A 19,120-nucleotide genomic window follows, 5' to 3' on the forward strand; every position below is an offset into this window, starting at 1 on the left:
CAATATTTTTTTTTTTATAATTCTTGCAACCCGTGGCCACCTTACACGGGACGGCAGTCTCTCCGACCAGGGCAGCAGCCTTTTCATATTTCTCATCCATCGTCATGGTAATGCTAACAAAAAAGCTTGGTCTATTTATGATTAATAATAGACTTCGTTACGACACTTTAATCTTTAAATCCCAGTAATTAATCGCAATAACGTAATATATGCTAGATTAGACAATCTTTAGCAGAGTCTCGCCGCAATGATAAAAAAACAAGCGAAGGAGCCCAGTGACTCTGAATGCTAATTTATGCTCACAACCCGAGATATGCTATGTAATTTAGCCGTTTCATTAATGTCAAAAGATACTCATATAGCAGGGTGCAAGCAAATAATTTAGTTTTATTTTCCCGACCATCCCGATGCCAGTGCACGGCATCCGGCACCTGTCACCTAAGCGTGGCGTGTAGAGGAATGGTGCCACTTACCGGGACTGTTACAACTTTTAAGACTTCATCTTCACCGTCCTCATCTTCATCCTCGTCTTGGGTGATATTCAGGCCAGTGGTAGGAGACCACGTTCCAATCTGCAGGAAATTTGAAGGCTAATATAAAAACGTCACCCAGGGAAAAAGCTAAGTGCTCAGTGAACAGCCTCATTAAGTGAGTGAGTGAGTGAGTGAGTGAGTGAGTGAGTGAGTGAGTGAGTGAGTGAGTGAGTGAGTGGAGTGAGTGAGTGAGTGAGTGAGTGAGTGAGTGAGTGAGTGAGTGAGTGAGTGAGTGAGTGAGTGAGTGAGTGAGTGAGTGAGTGAGTGAGTGAGTGAGTGAGTGAGTGAGTGAGTGAGTGAGTCGGACCAGCAAAAGAGCTTGACAATTAGAGGGATATGTAAGTGAAACAGCGTTGATCAAGATCATAAACTTAGGTAACGGAGTGTACGTTTCCCAGGCTTTGTCCGGAATTCGTCCTCACGAGCGAACACCGGTAGACCGATATTTGTACGCAAACACTTTCAGTCTGTAGCGAGCCTGAATTGCAGAAAATCGTCTATAGAGGCAATTATGCGTTTGCATTTACTTCTTCTGGGCAGGGAAGTCGGACTTCATAACACAGGACCCAAGAAAAGATGAAAAAAGAAGACTCGTTTCACGATCGCAGTTTTATTTAACTGCTGCAATTGAAGGCTCTCTGTTTGTTTGTTACTATTGGTGAGCGCTTCCGTGTCGGCCAGTCACGATGGGATTTTAAGCACCACAAACTTTGTTCAAGTTTAGGCGTCCTTAGCTCACTGCACTTCTGCGCTGTTCTTTTTAAACATGTTTCTACTAGTACAGCTTTCGATTCTAAGCCTTTATTAATAATTCCCCCTGAATTCGTGCTGTTAGAATTACTGATGGTAAAAAAAGAACCATCAGAAGGCGGCCACTGCATGAATTTAATTCGGAAGAAATGATTTCTGCTTATTTGTGCAAGTCAGATAACAAAGCCAGTCGAAATCTGGACGCAGCTAGAGTGCAAAAGCGGCCTAACGACAAAAGAGACGCAGTTATCCGTATGCTGATTAAGTTACCAAATAATTGCCTTCAAAATAATGCAGCGCATTTAAAAAGCCCAGTCGCTAAAGATAAAACGATTTTCAATGGGCAGCACACGGCGTACTTGTGAAGGGCGCGAATGGACTGCGGTGTTACTCCCTTCAACATTGTGCAGTTTTTTAATCCTGAGACACAACAGGGCTTTCAAATTAGGTAAATAAATACCAATGCGAACCAATGAGTGTTGCAATATTGGCATTGGTCTTGTTTAGAGGAATAAATGTGCGTGTCATCAGTATAAATAGCTGCTTTTTAAAAAAGACATCAGTCTGTCTTTCTGCACCCAGTGCCTTCCGTTCTGATGCTGCGCTTAATTTGACGCAAAACTGCCACCTGCACGTAGCCTAGAGCCGAGTCCAGGGAACAGTCGGTCTCCGCTGTCCTTTAAGTAGGGGTGAGCTTACAGCTTACACCAAATCAACCGAAAGATAAGTAAACCGACGAGCTGATTTATTCTCAATCTTCGTCGCCAATATTCAGCCTCCAGTGAAGGGCAAAACGGGTCTTGTTGGCAGACAGACCGCTTGTCTATGCATGGTGTGTGCATAGTTCATTAGAAAGGAGTACACAATGTCTTTAAGGCTCGCAGTGCAGGAATCAGGTGGTGAGATTTGGCGTAGGCTCCGCATGTGTCTGCACAATGTAAACAAACACTCAAGCACAATCTCATGACTTTGTTATAACTCCAAATTATCATTGCTCTAAACACCAGGCGAAATGTTGCAGTTTCCTATGATGCATCGTGACAGCCACTGAGGTTACACATTGTCGTGATAAATTCGCCGTATCTCCCGCAGGAAAGTACGTACGGTAAAAATATTGTACCGGTGCAACACGCGGAGACCTTGCTAAAGATGTCACCGCTGTTTCAAGTAGGCAAACACGTATTAAACATAACCTCTTTTATCAGTAGCTGCCGTATATTACTGATTATTGACAGATATTACCGATATCTGGCGGTTACTGATATTGTATCGTACAAGAGCATCCTAGAGTATTGATTTCACCGTCAATAAATTCTTCCTCCTCTTAATCGTGCTGGTATGTTGCATGCCTCATTTTTCCTCTCATCACTTTTTTTTTATATTTCGCTGTAAATTGTGTACTTGGTCGAAAACAGAATAACTGTAGTTTGTTCTGATTTTTTTTATCTTTAACGCATCAAAAGCGGGAAATATACACAGAAGCAATGCTAGTGATAAAAAAACCTGTTATTAAGTATTAACGAAGCTCGTAGAAATTAGGGAAAAGCTGTTGATACCCATGATCATAACAAATTAAATGAACGAAGCGTATATGCAGGGCCAAACGATCTTGATGCTCTACTAGGCACTACGAATGTTTTCTTCCTTAAAATGTACTCTGTAGCGCGTAAGGACACAAACGCCTCACCGGTTTTCTGAAATAACAAAAGAAGGAACTCAAAACGTTTCACTAAAATGTCATTCTAAGCATGTTCGTTATGCTTTACTCATTTTGCGCCCTAGCGCTGATGCAATCTTTTCGATGCTCCATGTTGTTTTTTGTTGTTTCTGATGTCGGATTCACACAAGTCAAGTCTAAATGTCACCAATGTCTGGGCATTTTACCGGTCGCGTCTCCTTTCCGAAGCCATAAGCTTATTAATTGAGAACCGGATTTCTGCTGTGTTTTGCTGATCGATAACGATGATAGTGCTTCAGGTTCGGCCACGTGGTTGTTGCAAGCAAGGCAGGCTTCACTGTATTCGGTCCTCCTAGACTACCCCCAACAATGCTGAGCGTTCATACCTCTTCTAATCCGTCCAGGCCAAGTTCTGTTACGTAGAGCTTGAAGTCGCTTCTGACGCCCTTGTTATCCAAGCGCACCATTCCAGTAAGTCCGTCAAATTTCATCTGTAAATAAAACGTTAATCGGATTCAGCAATCCAATTGGAACTTTTTGGCATTCCATTTTGTTTTACTGAAAAAACTGTCACTTTCAGTGATATAAGAAGACTTCTTGGTTGAAAAGCTGTCTACCTTCGCTTATTGAAACTCACTGAGGTGACAAAATATTAATACCTTTCCAGCGACTAACCAAACCAGGTAGTTGCATTTTTTGAACTAGCAATTACGAACTGCTTCTACTCTTGGCTTTAAACGGTGATGAAGCACTATTAACAGGACGATCACACCGTTACTTTAAGCGACTGGGCCTTCGCACAGAAGAATTTGTTTTTCGGCATTTTTAAATTCACTATATTTAAGACACAAGCGCAAGATCATCCAAGAAATGAGGTTACTGCCAATTGCTGAAAAATCTCCAACCATCCATGTATTGTCTAGCTGTTTGCAATTCTCGGAAAACTCTTTTTCGAAACCGTAGTTCTAGTGTACTTAGTTTATTTGTTGCGGCACGGTTTCTTTATGTTTATAACTTTTATTAAAGCAGTGCGTCCGCAGACAGATAGTGAATATCCGTGTTAGACTCTGGAATTGTTTGCTTTACACAGGCTTAAGATGCAGAATTTTCTGAACTTCTTGCCGTTACTCGCGTTTGTGGTAAGCCCGCCACTTCGTATTGCTGCCATTTGCTGAATACTTAACCTCTACAGCTTTCCCGCTGCTTGGGTTCCAGGCGTTACGTTTTTGTGACTTCTTGATATCTTGCCCACTTACGTTAATTCACCTCGCTATTGTGCTTTGGAGCTGTCGAGGCGTCCAAATTCCCAGCTAGCGACGTTCGAAACTCATGCTTGCCATGCTGAAATGCGTCCATTCTAAAAGACGTTCTGAAAATACGGCAAAATTTGAGCCGTAGGATAATCGCGCTCACTTTTTTCATAACACTGATGAGCTCGTCAGTGTTGTTATCGTCCGCAACCGTGTCCTCTTTGCAGATAAGGGCAGGAAACACTGCGTCCTTTCCGCCGTTCCATTCAATCAGGCTGAGGGCGAAGAGCTTCACGGCGTCATACAGCATAGCAGCGTCAGTCTGAAAATGAAAAAAAAAAAACGGGTCATGTGGAGCAAAGCGAAGCAAGGAACGCGCCTGAGTCCTGCCGAGTAGCGATTGCAGGCACGAGTAAGAGCAATGCGGGCACAGAAACAATGAGGTGAGATTTCACAGAGCTGGGCCAAGTCGTAAACATTCGCTTTATTGTTTAGCTCAAATATGGAAAGCTATGCAGTCATGCGGCTATCAATGTGACCGCGGAGACTGCTATAATGGTGGCGGTAGTGTAATCAGGCAATGAGCTGCGCGGACCTCCGTTGCGCGGAACTGATTCTGCTTATGCTCATTACGATGCAACCTCAAGTTTTCATTGTCTTATAGAGAAATCAAAAGTAAAGTAAAAGTATTTCCCCCATACCTTTCTGCATCTTTAAGTGTTTCCTCCATGAACTGTTTCCAGTTCCCTAAAGGGGTTCTGACAGTAAACCATTGACATCACAACGCCTCTCTAGCAGTAGTGAATGTTGATGTGTTTTTTCACAATGAACGCACAGTGTTTCCTAGGATTTATCCACAAGCCCTGTTAGTGGATAGATAGCAAATAACAAACTAAAGGCGTGGAAAAATTAATAGCAAATAAAGAGAAAGGCAGCTAGAGAGTGTAAGTGAGTGAACCGATGAGTGAGTGCGAAAAACGGAGGTTCAACGACTGAATGGATAATTCAGAATAATTATGCTTCATTCAATAGCTGAACGAAACACCAAGCGAGTATGTGTGAGAGAAACTCAATAGGCGGGTGAAAAAGTGGCTAATTGGTGAACGGAATGAATCACTGAGTGTTTTAGACCTTCAGTTCAGCGAATATGTAAAACAAGGACGTGGTGGTACAAAATATCTGCGGGAACTGAGCGTATTGGTAAGAATGAGTGTCCTTAGAGCTCGAGCGGTGCAAAAACAGACTTAGAAATCTCTCAGAATCCCGGCCGCAGCGAAAGCAGTAAACTACCCTACTGCCGTGTTGCCTCCTTCAGCACTTCTGCGCTTTCGTTTTCGTTCTGTTCAAGTTGTTCAAGTTCTGTTCAAGAAAGCATTGGACGGCTAATCGACACGAAAGCCCGGCGTCGCCCAAAAATTGGCAGCGTTCGCAACTCGCTATTGGTCGAAATAGTGTGACGTCATAATAGGCGGCAAAGTACAAAATGCTAACCAGTAATAGTAAGCACTAGTACCTACAACTGCACCAATTACAAAGGATTACAATAGAATTAGAATCTAGTGGGAATAGAGTTGGAATAGAATTAAAGTAGGATTTGAATATAATTATAAAGGAATTGGAATAGGACTGGAATACAATTAAATGCGTTCGTATTACTCGCATGTGAGTTCCTTAGTGCCACTCCGGTAATTTTTCACAGAGCATAAATATGTTGCATCTACAAGAAGAGGCACGGTGAATCCAAACGAATAATACATAAATACGTTGTATACACAAGAATACGCATAGTGAAAACAATGCCATAGGTGCTCTTTTTCATAGGGGCAACAATAAATTAGCAACTTACTGACGCTCACTATGACCTCGTGTAATCGTGGTTAGACGCAAGCACCACAGTGCTTGGCACCTTTGCCTCCGCATGCGATCGAATTGCGCCTGAAATATTGGCCCGGTGACACGACCCCGGCGCAGCGAAACTGCCTTCAAGCTCCTGCAACAGCTGCGGTTGACTGAGCCAGGCTAGCTTCGTTGCAGCCACGCGAACCTCGAAACTTTAGTCGATCCCTTTCGTGCAGAGGGAATCAATAACCCATTGGAACGAAACACAGCCGTTATTATCTGGCAACGGCCTTGCTTCCACCAAGCCACCTCCTTCGCTTTTCTTACCGTATATACGATGTGTCATGTAAGCCCCGTGTTCTGGCGTCGTGTTTTCCGAAATCACCACGCCATTTTGAAGGGAAACAGCGAGAATAAAGATATTAAGAATGACGGTTGTTTCCCTCCACCGAAACGGGCAATGAAATCACTTCCAGGTGCGGTTCACAGTCTGTACAATGAAAACACTCCGTCGAGCGTGATGGTTATCGGCGCGCTGGATGTTTAAATCGTTATGGGAACACAATATCTCTGCGGTTCCCCCTGGGGCCGAGGTTTCAGACGTTGTGCGTTAAAGCCAGGTAATCGATAGACTGGCGAACTGCGCCGCTTTAAGCTTGAACGGAGCCCATGGGAAATTGTCAGCTAGTTGCGTGTTTTCCCCAATGTTGCCTTCCGCTTTGTATTTTCTGAATGACAGAAGGGTGCGAGCAATATTGAGCTTACTGAAAGTTGCATATAGATTCAACGCTTTTGAGGAGACAATAACGTGGTGCCGAGAGTTAGCCATTTTAAAAAAAAAGCTGCATGATATTTTAGTGCCGCGCCAAATATTAACTAACCTTTAGTCTCAACATTTCATATCTTTGATGGACTTTCTCAAAAAGTTATAAGGACAGCTTGACAAAGTAAGGGATCCGGCGACAGGCACAAGTGACAGCAATACCAAAATTTCTAACAAGCAGCTATTGCTAATCAGAGAATACACTGTTTTTTTTGTCACATGCTTTTATCGCGGTAAAAAGTCCGCTTATACCTTTTCGAAATTTAGTCCTTTTAATCGCAGCTTTCTCTGCGTTTGTTCAAGTTGGTCAACGTTTACTTCCCTTTTAAAAGGAACTTACGCCTGACGCGTGACGAACAAAAATGCTTTAATTAGAGCGCGTTCACAGATTCAAGGCCGATTTGCAAGGCCTAAGTTCACTCTTGCGTGCGTAGAAGCTCGGCGCTTTGAAATTTCACTTTGGAAGCTCTTTTTCGTAAAGAATACTAGATGTCCGTCTTGATATATTTTCATTTACTGTAAATTTTTCGTGTCTGTAGGCGCAAAGATACCGGCATAACTGTGATGTACATAGCCTCCTCCTTTTATTATAAATTGGAAAGCTAGAGCTGACTAAATTGCTCCTGTCCATCAGCGAACCCTACTGTAACGCAATTGAAATCTTGCTTTCTTTTACACTCTATAACTTTTCAAATTTTTTATCACCGCGCCTAATAGACACTGATATGCGTGTGGCGTTTTAGCATAGCAATTATAAGCGAAGCAAATAGCGCCCAGTACAGCACCGCAATGACCCAGTGGCGAAGACACTCCTTCTCACTCTTCCCACTCCATAATCTTTCTAATCTGTTTCGTTTTTTCTATGCTTGTGTGGGCCTTCATTCCTGCCGGTCACTCGGTTCATAAAGCTAGCCCGACGTGGAACGCAATTACGCAATGGGCGCCGAGGGAGCGCCTGAGTATAATCTCGGCCTCTCACTGTCCTCAGCCTACGCCGAGTGTCCTTAATTTCGGCTCGGATCATTACTTCGCCCCGGCAGCCGCTCTTCCTCCGGGCCCGGGCCGGAGTGCTCCCGATTCGAGGACCGCGGCCTATACATGGGCTCCGAGGACTGCAATTTGGCGACGAGCGCGCATGGAGAGGTTCTACTCGAGTCGCGCTGTAGGGGCGTAGCGTGTGACATTTATCACCAAAGATCAAGCCCAATGGTCATGCACTGGACCTAGCTGCGCGACATTGCTGTGGCTTGGGTTTTCCTCGGCCTAAGAGGCCTAAAAAACTGCGTGGACGCTTAACAAACTAAAGTGTTGAGAGGCGAGAGCCAAGTACACTATGCCGTGACGACTTCTGGTGGATGTGACGTCACACCGCCCCGTGGCTACATCGATACCCATATTGTACATCTTTCGGGGCTCTTAAGAGTTAATTACGCCTAATTACACATTTCTCCATCTAATTTGACACAAATCCGACGTTCTTTTGGACCATTTTGTGACAATTTTCACTATGCGGTGACGACTTCCGGTGGATGTGACGTCACACCGTTAAGGTGGCTATATCGACGTCCGCGCTATTTCGACGCAATGACGACATTTTTGTCTATAATTAATTAACTAATTAACCTACAGTCATCAAACTTAACTTTTAGGTTCATTTTTCCTTCCCTAACTGAATCAGCCATTGGTTTTATTCTATCTTTTTTAGTTCCCGAGTTAAACGCGTGTGACACGCTTTGTTAACGGACGACAGTATGAGCCATTAAAGGATTTGGCCTTAAAAAACACCTCGCTCTCATACGCCTCACGTGTAGTGCGATCTTGGTTAACAATCCAGTGATGCCCGCCCAATGAAAATGTGAGAAAAAAGTTCCGAGCCTCCAGTACTTTCTCCTTTACTGAAGAAATAATGTTTAAAATGATTAAAATCACAAAATCAGCGTAAGTTCTGAACGCCTAGGAGCGATGAAGCTCTGCACATATACTTCACCGTATATAAAACTCAGCAGGAAAACTAAAAACCCCTCCATCAACCAATGATGTTGCAATACGCCGATTAAAGTTTATACGTAATATTTATCAGTGGGTGGTCTTCCAACAGGTTATCTGAATCCTTCTAAGCCTCTCTGCAACCTCCCATTTTAACTTCACTTTCTTAAACACCTCGATAAGTTTGGTTTAAGAAAATCTATGAGGCTTAAAAACTAGTGGCATTTGTCGAATCTACCGTGTACGTCATACGACGCGCACTACAGAGTTAAGTAGTGCGGACATGTTTTTAATAACAGCGATGCAGTGACTGAGGAAGTGAGTTAATTAAAGACCCACCGGAAGACTTTCCGCGTCACTTTTATTTATTTATTTCGGATACTTTCTAGGCCCGAAGGCCTTACAGAAAGGAGTGGTAAGGTACATACTTGTGCATGCTATACAATGTTATTTACAAAACGGCAGAAAATACAATAGTCTTGAAATTGTAGATGTCAGAAATGGCAGCGATGGAGGGAGTAAGATCGTTCCAGTCTGCATGCGCTCGTTCTGGGAATAAATGAATTATGAAACACACTTGTTCTGGAAAATGGAACACCAACTTTAAACATGTGGTCAGAACGGGACGATATGTATGATGGGCGAGCAAAAAGATTATCCTTTAATACATGATTGTGATGTTATGCTTCCTTCAGTCAGACGCCTTCTCTCGGGTTTTCAGTTGAACTAACATGGCTTGTGGTTTTTCACAGAGCCTAAAATGCTACAATAATAAAATATTAGCCGGTTTCCTCTTCCGAAAGGCTAGAACAGCATTTTAACTCACTGATCTTTTTTTTTTTTATTGCGACAGTGTGCCTGCTGCATAAAGTATTATCTACAAATATAGAGGCACACTTCACTCTGGAAGGAATCCTAGTAACGTCCGATGGTATGGCCCAAAAATCCAGTCTTCTATATCCGGTGGACATCCTGGGGCGGTCCGCACCGGAGCAGGAGTTTCTCCCGGATGGTACGGAAAGAGGGGCAGGTACGAAGAGGGTGTTCAGTGTCCTCCTCGCAACCAGGAGCGGGATGTAGTGCCGGAGCCCACATTTCGCTGGCGGGCCTGTCTAAACCAGCGCTGCGCGCCCGCCGGCGCTCACAGCAGGCCCAGACTTTCTCGGACAAGTCGCGACATGCAGCGTGACTCATCCCGCCAGCGCGGCGCCGACACGGACCCTTCCTCCTCCCCTCCTCTCCGTCGGTGCGAACTCCTCCGACGCTGGCCGGCTCTCGACCATTGGTCTAATTTGAACGGTGGCCAGTGATTGCAGGATTTGAACGGCTGGCTGCCGTAACCGTTACCAGCGGCTATAAAAACGGAGCCGCGCTGAACCCGAGCAGCAGACGGGCAGCAGAAGAGCCATCACGCCGGAGCTACGCTCGCCGCCGGGGCCGCCCTTCTTCTGTGTGCCTGCCCGTGGTGCTCTTGACTCTTGTATCATGTAAAAGCCCTTGTACATACTGTACATAAAGTTCATTTGACTCACCGTCGCCTCGACCGTTCCTTGGCTCGGACACCCAGTCCCAACAGGGACAGAAGGGGCAGGCGTCACAGAAAGGGGTACGACACTGCGCCGGCCACGACCAGGTCGTCGACAAAGAAGGTTTGCACAAACTGGGCGTGCAATTCAGAGGTGACAGGAAAAACCTTGCAGAGAGGGAAACAGCGCTTTCTCACACTCCCCTTTCGGAAATAGTGTTTGGGGTGCCTTTCAAGGTGTGAGCCAGTGAGATTCAGCGGTGTTTACGACAAGAGGCAACAGTGGATGAGTCAAAACGCTATAGAAAGAAATTAGCAACCGGGTTGACAAAAATTCAACGGCATCAGTGAGTGAAAAATAGACAGTAGTTGGATCAGCGACTGGAGATGCTAGTTGCGAGTAAGCCAATGGGTGAGCGGCACAGAATGACGTAGAGGACGATTAGTTAAGCGAGTCAGAGGCACGACCAACTACTTTATAAATACGCAAATCTAATGTAGGTTAAGTGTTTCGGTTAGCGAAAGTCGAAGAGATAATCGAAGGCATAAACCAATCCGAGGCCAGAGTAAAAGCGTATACCGCGTATACCGGCTTAGAAGGATGGTCTTAGTTAGAACGCTCAATTGATCTCGAAGTGACTTTTAGCTTGCGCGAATGATCCCCTCCTCCCCAATTGACCTACCTGTATCTGCCACCGTAGCATTGCTAGCAATTTTTCTGTTCCGTCCATCTTTCGAAAGGGCATTAACACGTTTCTTTAGCAAGTCAAGAACAGTATGAGGGGAATATATTCACATTCACAGAACTAAACCTTGCGGACAAAATAAACAGCAACTGTTTACGTGGTACGGATTATCATACAATTATGCGCTGCCGTTGAGGAAGCCAGAATCATTCACTGCTGCGTTCCGCTCACTATTTTCGGAGGTCCTAATCACAGGCGCACCACGCGCCATATATGAATCTGCGTAAGATGTGATTACACCTTTTATAATCGATAAAAGGCCACTGATGTGCTAGTCAGAACATCCGGAACTCCTCCACAACATCGCCCTTCTAACCCCCCCCCCCCCCCCCCCACCTTTTTTTTCCTTCTTCCATCTGCATTGCGTGCCGTGACCCGCGAAGCATGATCCCGCTCGCACGCCCACAAATCTGGAGCGATCGAGCCTTGTGTTCGGAGAAATTGGATATACGGGTCTCGCCGGTGACGATCATACCTTCTCTTTCTCTTTTACTCGAAATCGCACTCAACGTAATCATCCACTCTTACCAACGTCATTGATATCGTCGACACCCTAGCTGGGTATATGGGTATATATAGTGGATGGATCAGAGAGAGAGATAAAAACAAAAACAAGAAACTGCGCAAAAAACTCGGCTAGGCCTTGCGCTGGGTAAGGAAGAGGACCGGGGGCGGCGCATCTGAATAATTAGGGGCTAAAGAGAGCCAGATCCCGGTTTACGAGCGTTTTACGAGGACCGACACGGCGGGCAGCTGACAACGCGATCCTGCAATATGTTGGCGCTAATATATCGCCCAATGTGCCCGCATCTTTTTTTTTTTCTTTTTCTGTTTCTCCTCCTTTAGGATAAGGCCGAAGTACGCTCTCCACACCGCGCGTCGTTTATGAGCCGTTTCCCTTTTTTCGGGTTGCAGCGACTCTTCGCCTGTCTTTGTTTCGTTATCGCTTCCAACCCGTGCTCGTTTTTTTTTTATTTCTTCGCTTTTTGTTTTGTTTGTATCGTCGCGACGTAAACAACACGGTCCACCCTGGGACTCGCTGACTCCATTCCGGCTTGGCCACGGATATGAAAGCATGCTTTGGACAAGACACTCCGGCTGCGTGTGGATAGAGCATGAGATGCGCATTTTTTGTGACTAAGACGGTTGCTGCCGCCTATTCGTTAATGCATTGAAAAAAGAGAATTTACTGCCGTTCGCGGTCTCTCTCTTTCCCATCGTCTTCGTAATGCAAGCATTCTACAGGCTTCTGCTCCTCAGTGAGTTTGACGGCCTGTTCTAACATAGAATTCATGGTTCCACTGTCACTTCGGTGTTTTATTTTTTGCATCCCTTATGAACTTAGAACTACATGTACAACTGGCGGTCTTGCTCTGAAATCAACGTTATAGTCGATATGTAGGCGAGGTTATCTCCATGATAAATTGTGTATAAAGATTTTCGCTCCCAGAAGAGAAGCGTAGTGGCGGAAACGCTTTTAATTAAAGGAGAATCAATTAGAATTTCTGACCAACATATTTCCTGTTTTTTCGGCCTCTCCATGGGCAGCTTTCCTGGACATTCATAAGCCGGCGCCATCTATAGCCCGCAAGTAGCGAAGACCACGTGACTGAATGGCCGATTCTTCTTCCTTCCTCGCGGCAGTCTGACCGTAGAAAATTATTTGGATATGCCGAGCATTCAAAATTCCCGCTGTGATAGTGAACTTGGAGCGGCACACGGCCCGTGGTGGAAGCCGTGTAAACTAGAAGCGTGTCTCCAGGTTTACTGGGTTTGATATGCCTAACGAGAATAGTATCATGCTTTCTGAGCTATTGCGACCAGCCGAGTTTTCCATCGGACAATTACTGATCAGTATCGGGCAGTTTGTACGGATGTATTGCTTGTTTGGCGAGAAGCTAGCCAGGTACTTATTAGTTGTGATCCAGGGATCCAGGATTTTTTTGCTTTCTATTACTCCTGACCATATTATATATTTAAGGCGTAATACAGAAGCCGTACTACAGCTTATTTCACCAGTTTCAACCAACGCAGCGAAAGCCACCGGGTGTGCCGACACGCTAGAAAGTAGGAGGAAAAAAAAAAAGCCGTGTCAAGTTCCAACCCTGTTTACGGCACAAATATAACGTATTATTGCTGTTCAGTTGCGCGGACACGTCTCGACTTTTTGTCACGTACCAAAGCATCAAAAACTATACAAGCTGACAAGACGAAAATCCGCCACGGCATCAAAGTTGGCAGAAACGTACAATAGATCTCTGTCGTCCCGTTATCGCCTCTCGCATCAGCAATATGTTTTTGTTGTCGCGTCAAAGCCAGTTCCGTCGTGATGATATGTGGTTGCGCAATCACACCGGAAACGCGGTCGCTACAACAAGAATTGTTGGCGTTACGAAACATCATTTTCGCACATACTGTTTGTTCGCTTCCAGAAAAAAATGATATTTTTTAACGTTTCCTCTCTTTCTGAAACTCGGTAGTAACACATTTCATTTGGTTACAAAACAGCTTTTTTTTTTTTTTAGGCGTTACACATGATCACTGCGCCTATTTCGACGTTTGCATCCATTGCTAGAAGAAGTATTGCTCCAACGTTCGAGAGTTTTGAGACGGAAATAAATACAGCCCTCTCAGTGAAAAATTGGTGCTTGACCGTGAAACTACACAAGATTAAAGAAATAATTATTTTGCTCCACCAAAGCGATTTTTTCCGCAATAAAACCCTTAAGAGTCTTCACCCCTCTAAAAAAAAGAAAGAAGAAAAGAGTCAAAGAATAGGAGCATTGTGGCAACCGCGTCCGCCCAAGTGATTTTGAAGAACGTTTATTAAGAAAGATAACTGCTCCGTCAACTGTCATCTCTAATGCACGTCCTAGAAGCTTATGAATCGAGCACTTTCTCATGTATAGTCAGCCTGCAATCAGTGCGGCATTAATATTAACAGCGTTGCTAAAAACTGGCGTTAATATCGCACAGGGTGCAGCAGAACAAGGAAGGCAAAGATTTATTTCAAAAGCTATTGTACGAGAGATAAATTTTATCCGTTTGTAAATGCACAATACCCTCACGAAATTACCGGAATCTCGTTGCAAACCTTCTCAGTTGCATTCCAGCACATATTTCTAGCCTTCCTCGTACGTGCTCCAGTCCGTGCTCGTTCGTGCCTGTAGTGTCCGAGTTTCTCCCTTCGAGTGCGATAGTTTTGATGTGCCTGAGCGGTACGTCTTACGCATAAAATGTCGATAAACATGCTGGAAGATTGAACAGCACGTATGTATTCCTGCACTGTAGTAAGGCGAAACATGAATAACACTAATTGCCTCTTGACACAAAATCTAGGTCTCCTTAACTTCATGTACCATCTGGAGCAAAAGTAACAAACACCCCTCTCCCATCCTCCAAGTTCCGGCCCGTGCCACTCTGCGTAGGGGCGCCACTTGCCAAAGCACTTTTGGTGTCAAAACGGGCCCACTCCACCGGTCTCGAAACCAGAAGTATTTTGGAAGGTGGCGCCCCCACGAAGAGTGGCACGGGTCGGAACTTGGAGGGTGGTATCTGTTACTTTTGCCCCTGATGGTACCTTTTATGTCTGCTGTAGGTCATCATCATCATCATCAGCCTGTCTACGCCCTCTGCAGGGCAAAGGCCTCTCCCATGTATCTCCAAATAACCCTGTCCTTCGCCTGCCGCGGCCACCATATCCCCGCAAACTTCTTAATCTCATCCGCCCACCTAATTTTCTGCCGTCAAGCTTCAACAATATAAGCCCGCGGCCCACATCACACTTGTGTGGGCTCATTGTCGTCAATAAATATCTAATTTTTTGATGTTTTGATACTAGATAATTTGCCAGACGATCTTGATGTGCAATAATTCCACAGCTATTCGGTGGTGTGTACTTCTGAGCTTGAAAGTGTTCAGCCCGTTCTGATAATGTCTCATTTTTTTACCAGTTTCCACCGTTGTAATCATCAGGTGTTTATGCATGCTCAGTAATCATATCACTGGCTGGATGCAAGGCGGCATAAGGACCACGACGGTATTATCTTTTGTTTTAAGCTCGCCAATATGGCGCAACCAAAGCTTTATTTTATGAATTATTAAGACTATCTATACCTAGCCGGCTTGTGTACACACAGGAAGTACAAAGATCACCTAAAAAGTCGTAAGCGTTGCTAGTAGCACAGTTTCCCATTTGGTGACAATTCTATAATCCTGTTCTTCGCAAGCAGTACAGTAGAACTTTAAATATACTGGTATTTAATTAAAGTAGTGTAATTTCCAAGGCCCACAGCAACGTAAGAAAGTAGTTTGCAGCCGCATTCATAAAAGCCCCGCCGCGGTGGCTCAGTGGTTACGGCGCTCGGCTGCTGACTCGAAAGATGCGGGTTCGATCCCGGCCGCGGCGGCTGAATTTCGATGAAGGCGAAATTCTAGAGGCCCGTGTACTGTGCGACGCCCGTGTACTGTGCGACGCCAGTGCACGTTAAAGAACCCCAGGTGGTCGAAATTTCCAGAGCCCTTCACTACGGCGTCTCTCGTAGCCTCAGTTGCTTTGGGACCTTAAACCCCAATAAACCAACCAAACTAAACCAGCATTCATAAATTTTTCGTGCGTTCAGTGGTCCCTGTGTGTTTTGTTCTTGGTTCAAGCGTGGAACGAAAGGACTGAAAATTATCTCTCTCTCTTTAGCAGAGCATCAAGTGTCATTCGCCTTTCAAACCGCGAATATATTTCACAAAAAAATTGCCGGCGCATCCGTATTCAATTCTAGTGCGCATGCACCAAATAGAAGAACCAGGAACAAAAAAGCGCCGCATTCAATATCAAATTATTACTGTAATATTATTGCCAAGCAACACTGCGAAGCAACACTGCGAAAGCAATGAGCCCATATTACCCTATTACCGCTCTTTCAGGGCACTCATGTAAGAAAGGGATTTTCTAAAATTTTCATTGCTCTGAAGTTCTTTTTCTTTGTCGCTGGTGTACAACATAGATCACAAGGGTGGCTCCCTATATCGCAGCAGTAGCTGAAATCAAAAAGGAAAAGAAATGACGTAAGAAGACCTCCACAGGGAACAATTGCGAAACGTTACTTCAGGCCGGTCAAACTTTTTTTTTTTTCTTGCAGACTCTCTACTGTATTCTATAGCACACAATGTTCGAGGGCTGCAGAAAGGGGCAGAAGGCAAGCATACCATCGTTATTCTAATTCTTAGTTACTTTGTGCTCAGTGCAACTCGGCGTCTGTCTAACCCTGCTGCTGAACCTAGAGGCTCCAGGGACTGGTTATAGGCTTCGAATGCATTCCCCTCTGCGGTTGCCTTGTCGAGACTGTGCTCTTCTTACGTCCTACATTGTCGTTCTATGGCGAGAGGAAAAAGAATCAGAGTTCATTCATCCCCCTCGCTGCTTGGCAGCGTAAGCAATTAAACTAGCTCAGCTGACCTCCCTGTCTTTCCTTTATTTATTTGTTTCCTCTTTATCTCTCTCGCCTACCTTGTTTATGCTACTTTTTATGTTTTGTAAAACCAATACACACAAATGGTTTCCACAACACTTATATCTCTTCAAGGGTCTAAATGAAAAATAAACAGAGTAGATCTAACATATCTTGTGATAATAGCATAAACAAGACAAACATTTCGATCACAGCCGTTTGAATACTTGCGAGCTATAGCTCGCCAAGTTCTCTCATATACGGCGCAGCCATCTAATCACTTCGCTGGCGCCCAACCCCAGTTTTCCTAACGCCCTCTATTTTCTCCGCTATGTTTTTTTTACGATGTGCAGCGCCGGATACGTTTACAGGGTTAGTTAGCACTGTCGACCATAGACCCCACGACGAGAATGGATTTGCCGCTAGCCGTAACTTACACCGCACTATGTACACTCTTAACTGCTGCACACTTACAGACAGCTTCCTGGGGAACTTTACGTGGTCGTCGTCATCTCCTTCGTAGTCCTCCTCTTCTTCCTCATGGGCAACCTCAGGGAGCTTAGGCGTGTTCGCCGCCTCGAGCTCGTCAATCTTCTTGTCCAGCACTTCGGCGACGGCATCGTCCACGTCCACTATTCTCAGCGCCGTGATATTGGCCTTGCTGTAGATGAAATCCTCCAGATCAGCCATGTGGAAATCCTGCGCAATTTCGGAAATAATTAAAACTGCTTGCGACAGCGTCGCGGAGCTGTGTCAATTCTTGCGCACTTTTATTAATCGGCGATAACTTTCCTTAATAAGTTATTTGATTTTAGAGCCTTGTGGCACTGCTCAGCAGCGATTTATTTTTATGGCATTACAAGTAATAAATAGTAAAGTAAGTAATGGCATTACAAGTAATAAATTTTTACTCTGTGTTTTTTACAATGAACTTCCCAATGCTGAGTCAATTTACATTATCGTCACAGGTACGAAAGAATATTTCAGAAAACAATTTATCCATCATAAAGGCCACCACTTCCAGTATAATTCATCTGGTAGCCTGTGTTTAAGTGCTCCAGCATTACTTAACACGGTCCCAACGAAAAATCTTCTGTGAAGCCTCGAAGCAACTCGGCTAAGCTCGGGTTAGTTCAGAGGCGCGTCGCGCAAGCTGCCGCCAATGGGAGGAAGCTCGGGTAATTTCGGATGAGCGTCACGCCAGCTGTAGCTGTAGCCAATCAGAGTGTGACCTTGGCCAGACCTAGCATAGCAGCAGCCCAAGCACAAATAACAAACCAATCAGGCCAAACACATGCTTTCGCACGTCTGCTCGGTTTACTCTAAGGCTTGCCACGTGGCATAAGAAGAAGCGGTCGGTAAGCTAGAATAGGTCGTAGAGCCTATTCTCTTCAAAAAAAAAAAAAAATGGTAGTGGCTTAGCACGGCTATGCCAGACCGAGAGCGAGCACAACGACGAGGCAAGCGGTGTGACGTCATGCCAGATGGCGCGGCGCCCGTCAGCTGCGGCGGCTGCTAGGCAACGTCTCAAGGTCGGTCTCTGTGCATCCTCGGAGCAACGCCACAGCGAAATCGCAAGTTCGTGGCCAATGTAGCTTTCGATACAAAAGCGTGTCCGTTAGCCGCAAGGACAAGTGTTCCTCGCTGGCAGCCATAAGACAAACTGCCAGTAATTGTATTTTTCTTTAGTCCTGCGTTGCTAAGCAAGTCCGGAAAAAGTGTTTTGTGTGGAGCGTACCGATCTCAACTTACTCAGGGCGGGTTATTCGCTGGCGTCACTGGCTCTGCCCCACGTGGGTGAGGCGTGTGCTGTTAGCTCCCTGGCCTGCAGCGCTTTGATTTCGCTTCCATCGCGTGTTATCAGCGTCTGACTGCGACGCGAGCAGTCGCGGTCGGTGCCCAACGCGACAGTAGCTGTGTCACTCGTTTTTGGTAGTCACCACACATTTATCGCCTCCCGAAAAGCTCAAATACCCAGCATGCCATCGTACATTCATGCGTCAGGGTGCGGCCCGATAAGAGAGCGCGAATAATTTTTCTTTACCGTCACAGTGTGCAGAAACGCGTCAGTAACAAAGAAACAAGTCGTCCTCTGTCTACAATTACTAGAATTTTCCAGGAATTCTGTAGTGAGGGCCGCTTCAAAAAGTTGTTCTATGGGCGCAGATAGCGGGTGTTACAGGCAAGGATCAAGACCTAGTTATTGTGGCCGCTGCAGCAGACACACCCAACTTTTCGGCTCGTGAGGTAAAGGACACTTTTCACTTGTGGGCCAGCACGTCAACTGTTACACGTCGTCTACACGAGACTGTTCTGCGAAACTGTTGTATACTGTCGCAGAAGCCAACGGCCTCGGAAGCGAATAGAAAAGCAAGACTTGTGTTTGCACAAGATCAGGCATTATGAGCTACGGAGAACTGGGGCTGCGTCATGGTCTCTAAAGGGTCAACTTTTTCAACTCATCGGGACCAGCGTCAGCTATTTTGGAGAGCCGGCGACACCAGGTATGCCTTTCCTGCCATATGTGCATGTCTACACTGCTGTAT

At 45.2% G+C, this 19,120-nt stretch overlaps 1 protein-coding gene across 1 annotated transcript in view; it reads right to left on the reverse strand.

Moving 5' to 3' along the window:
* LOC149358279 (glutamate receptor ionotropic, kainate 2-like) overlaps nt 1-19,120 on the reverse strand; it is a 99,892-nt gene that overhangs the window by 34,326 nt on the left and 46,446 nt on the right. Inside the window, exons 5-8 of the mRNA XM_089570309.1 lie at nt 17,049-17,273; nt 4,375-4,533; nt 3,348-3,452; nt 474-572 (exon numbers count right to left, since the gene is read on the reverse strand). Of these exons, the coding sequence (XP_089426435.1) occupies nt 474-572; nt 3,348-3,452; nt 4,375-4,533; nt 17,049-17,273 (588 nt within the window). The remainder of the gene's footprint in view (nt 1-473; nt 573-3,347; nt 3,453-4,374; nt 4,534-17,048; nt 17,274-19,120) is intronic.

This window comes from Amblyomma mixtum, chromosome 2, assembly GCF_055824585.1.
Source record: "Amblyomma mixtum isolate Tamu chromosome 2, ASM5582458v1, whole genome shotgun sequence".
Taxonomy (NCBI): Eukaryota; Metazoa; Arthropoda; class Arachnida; order Ixodida; family Ixodidae; genus Amblyomma; species Amblyomma mixtum.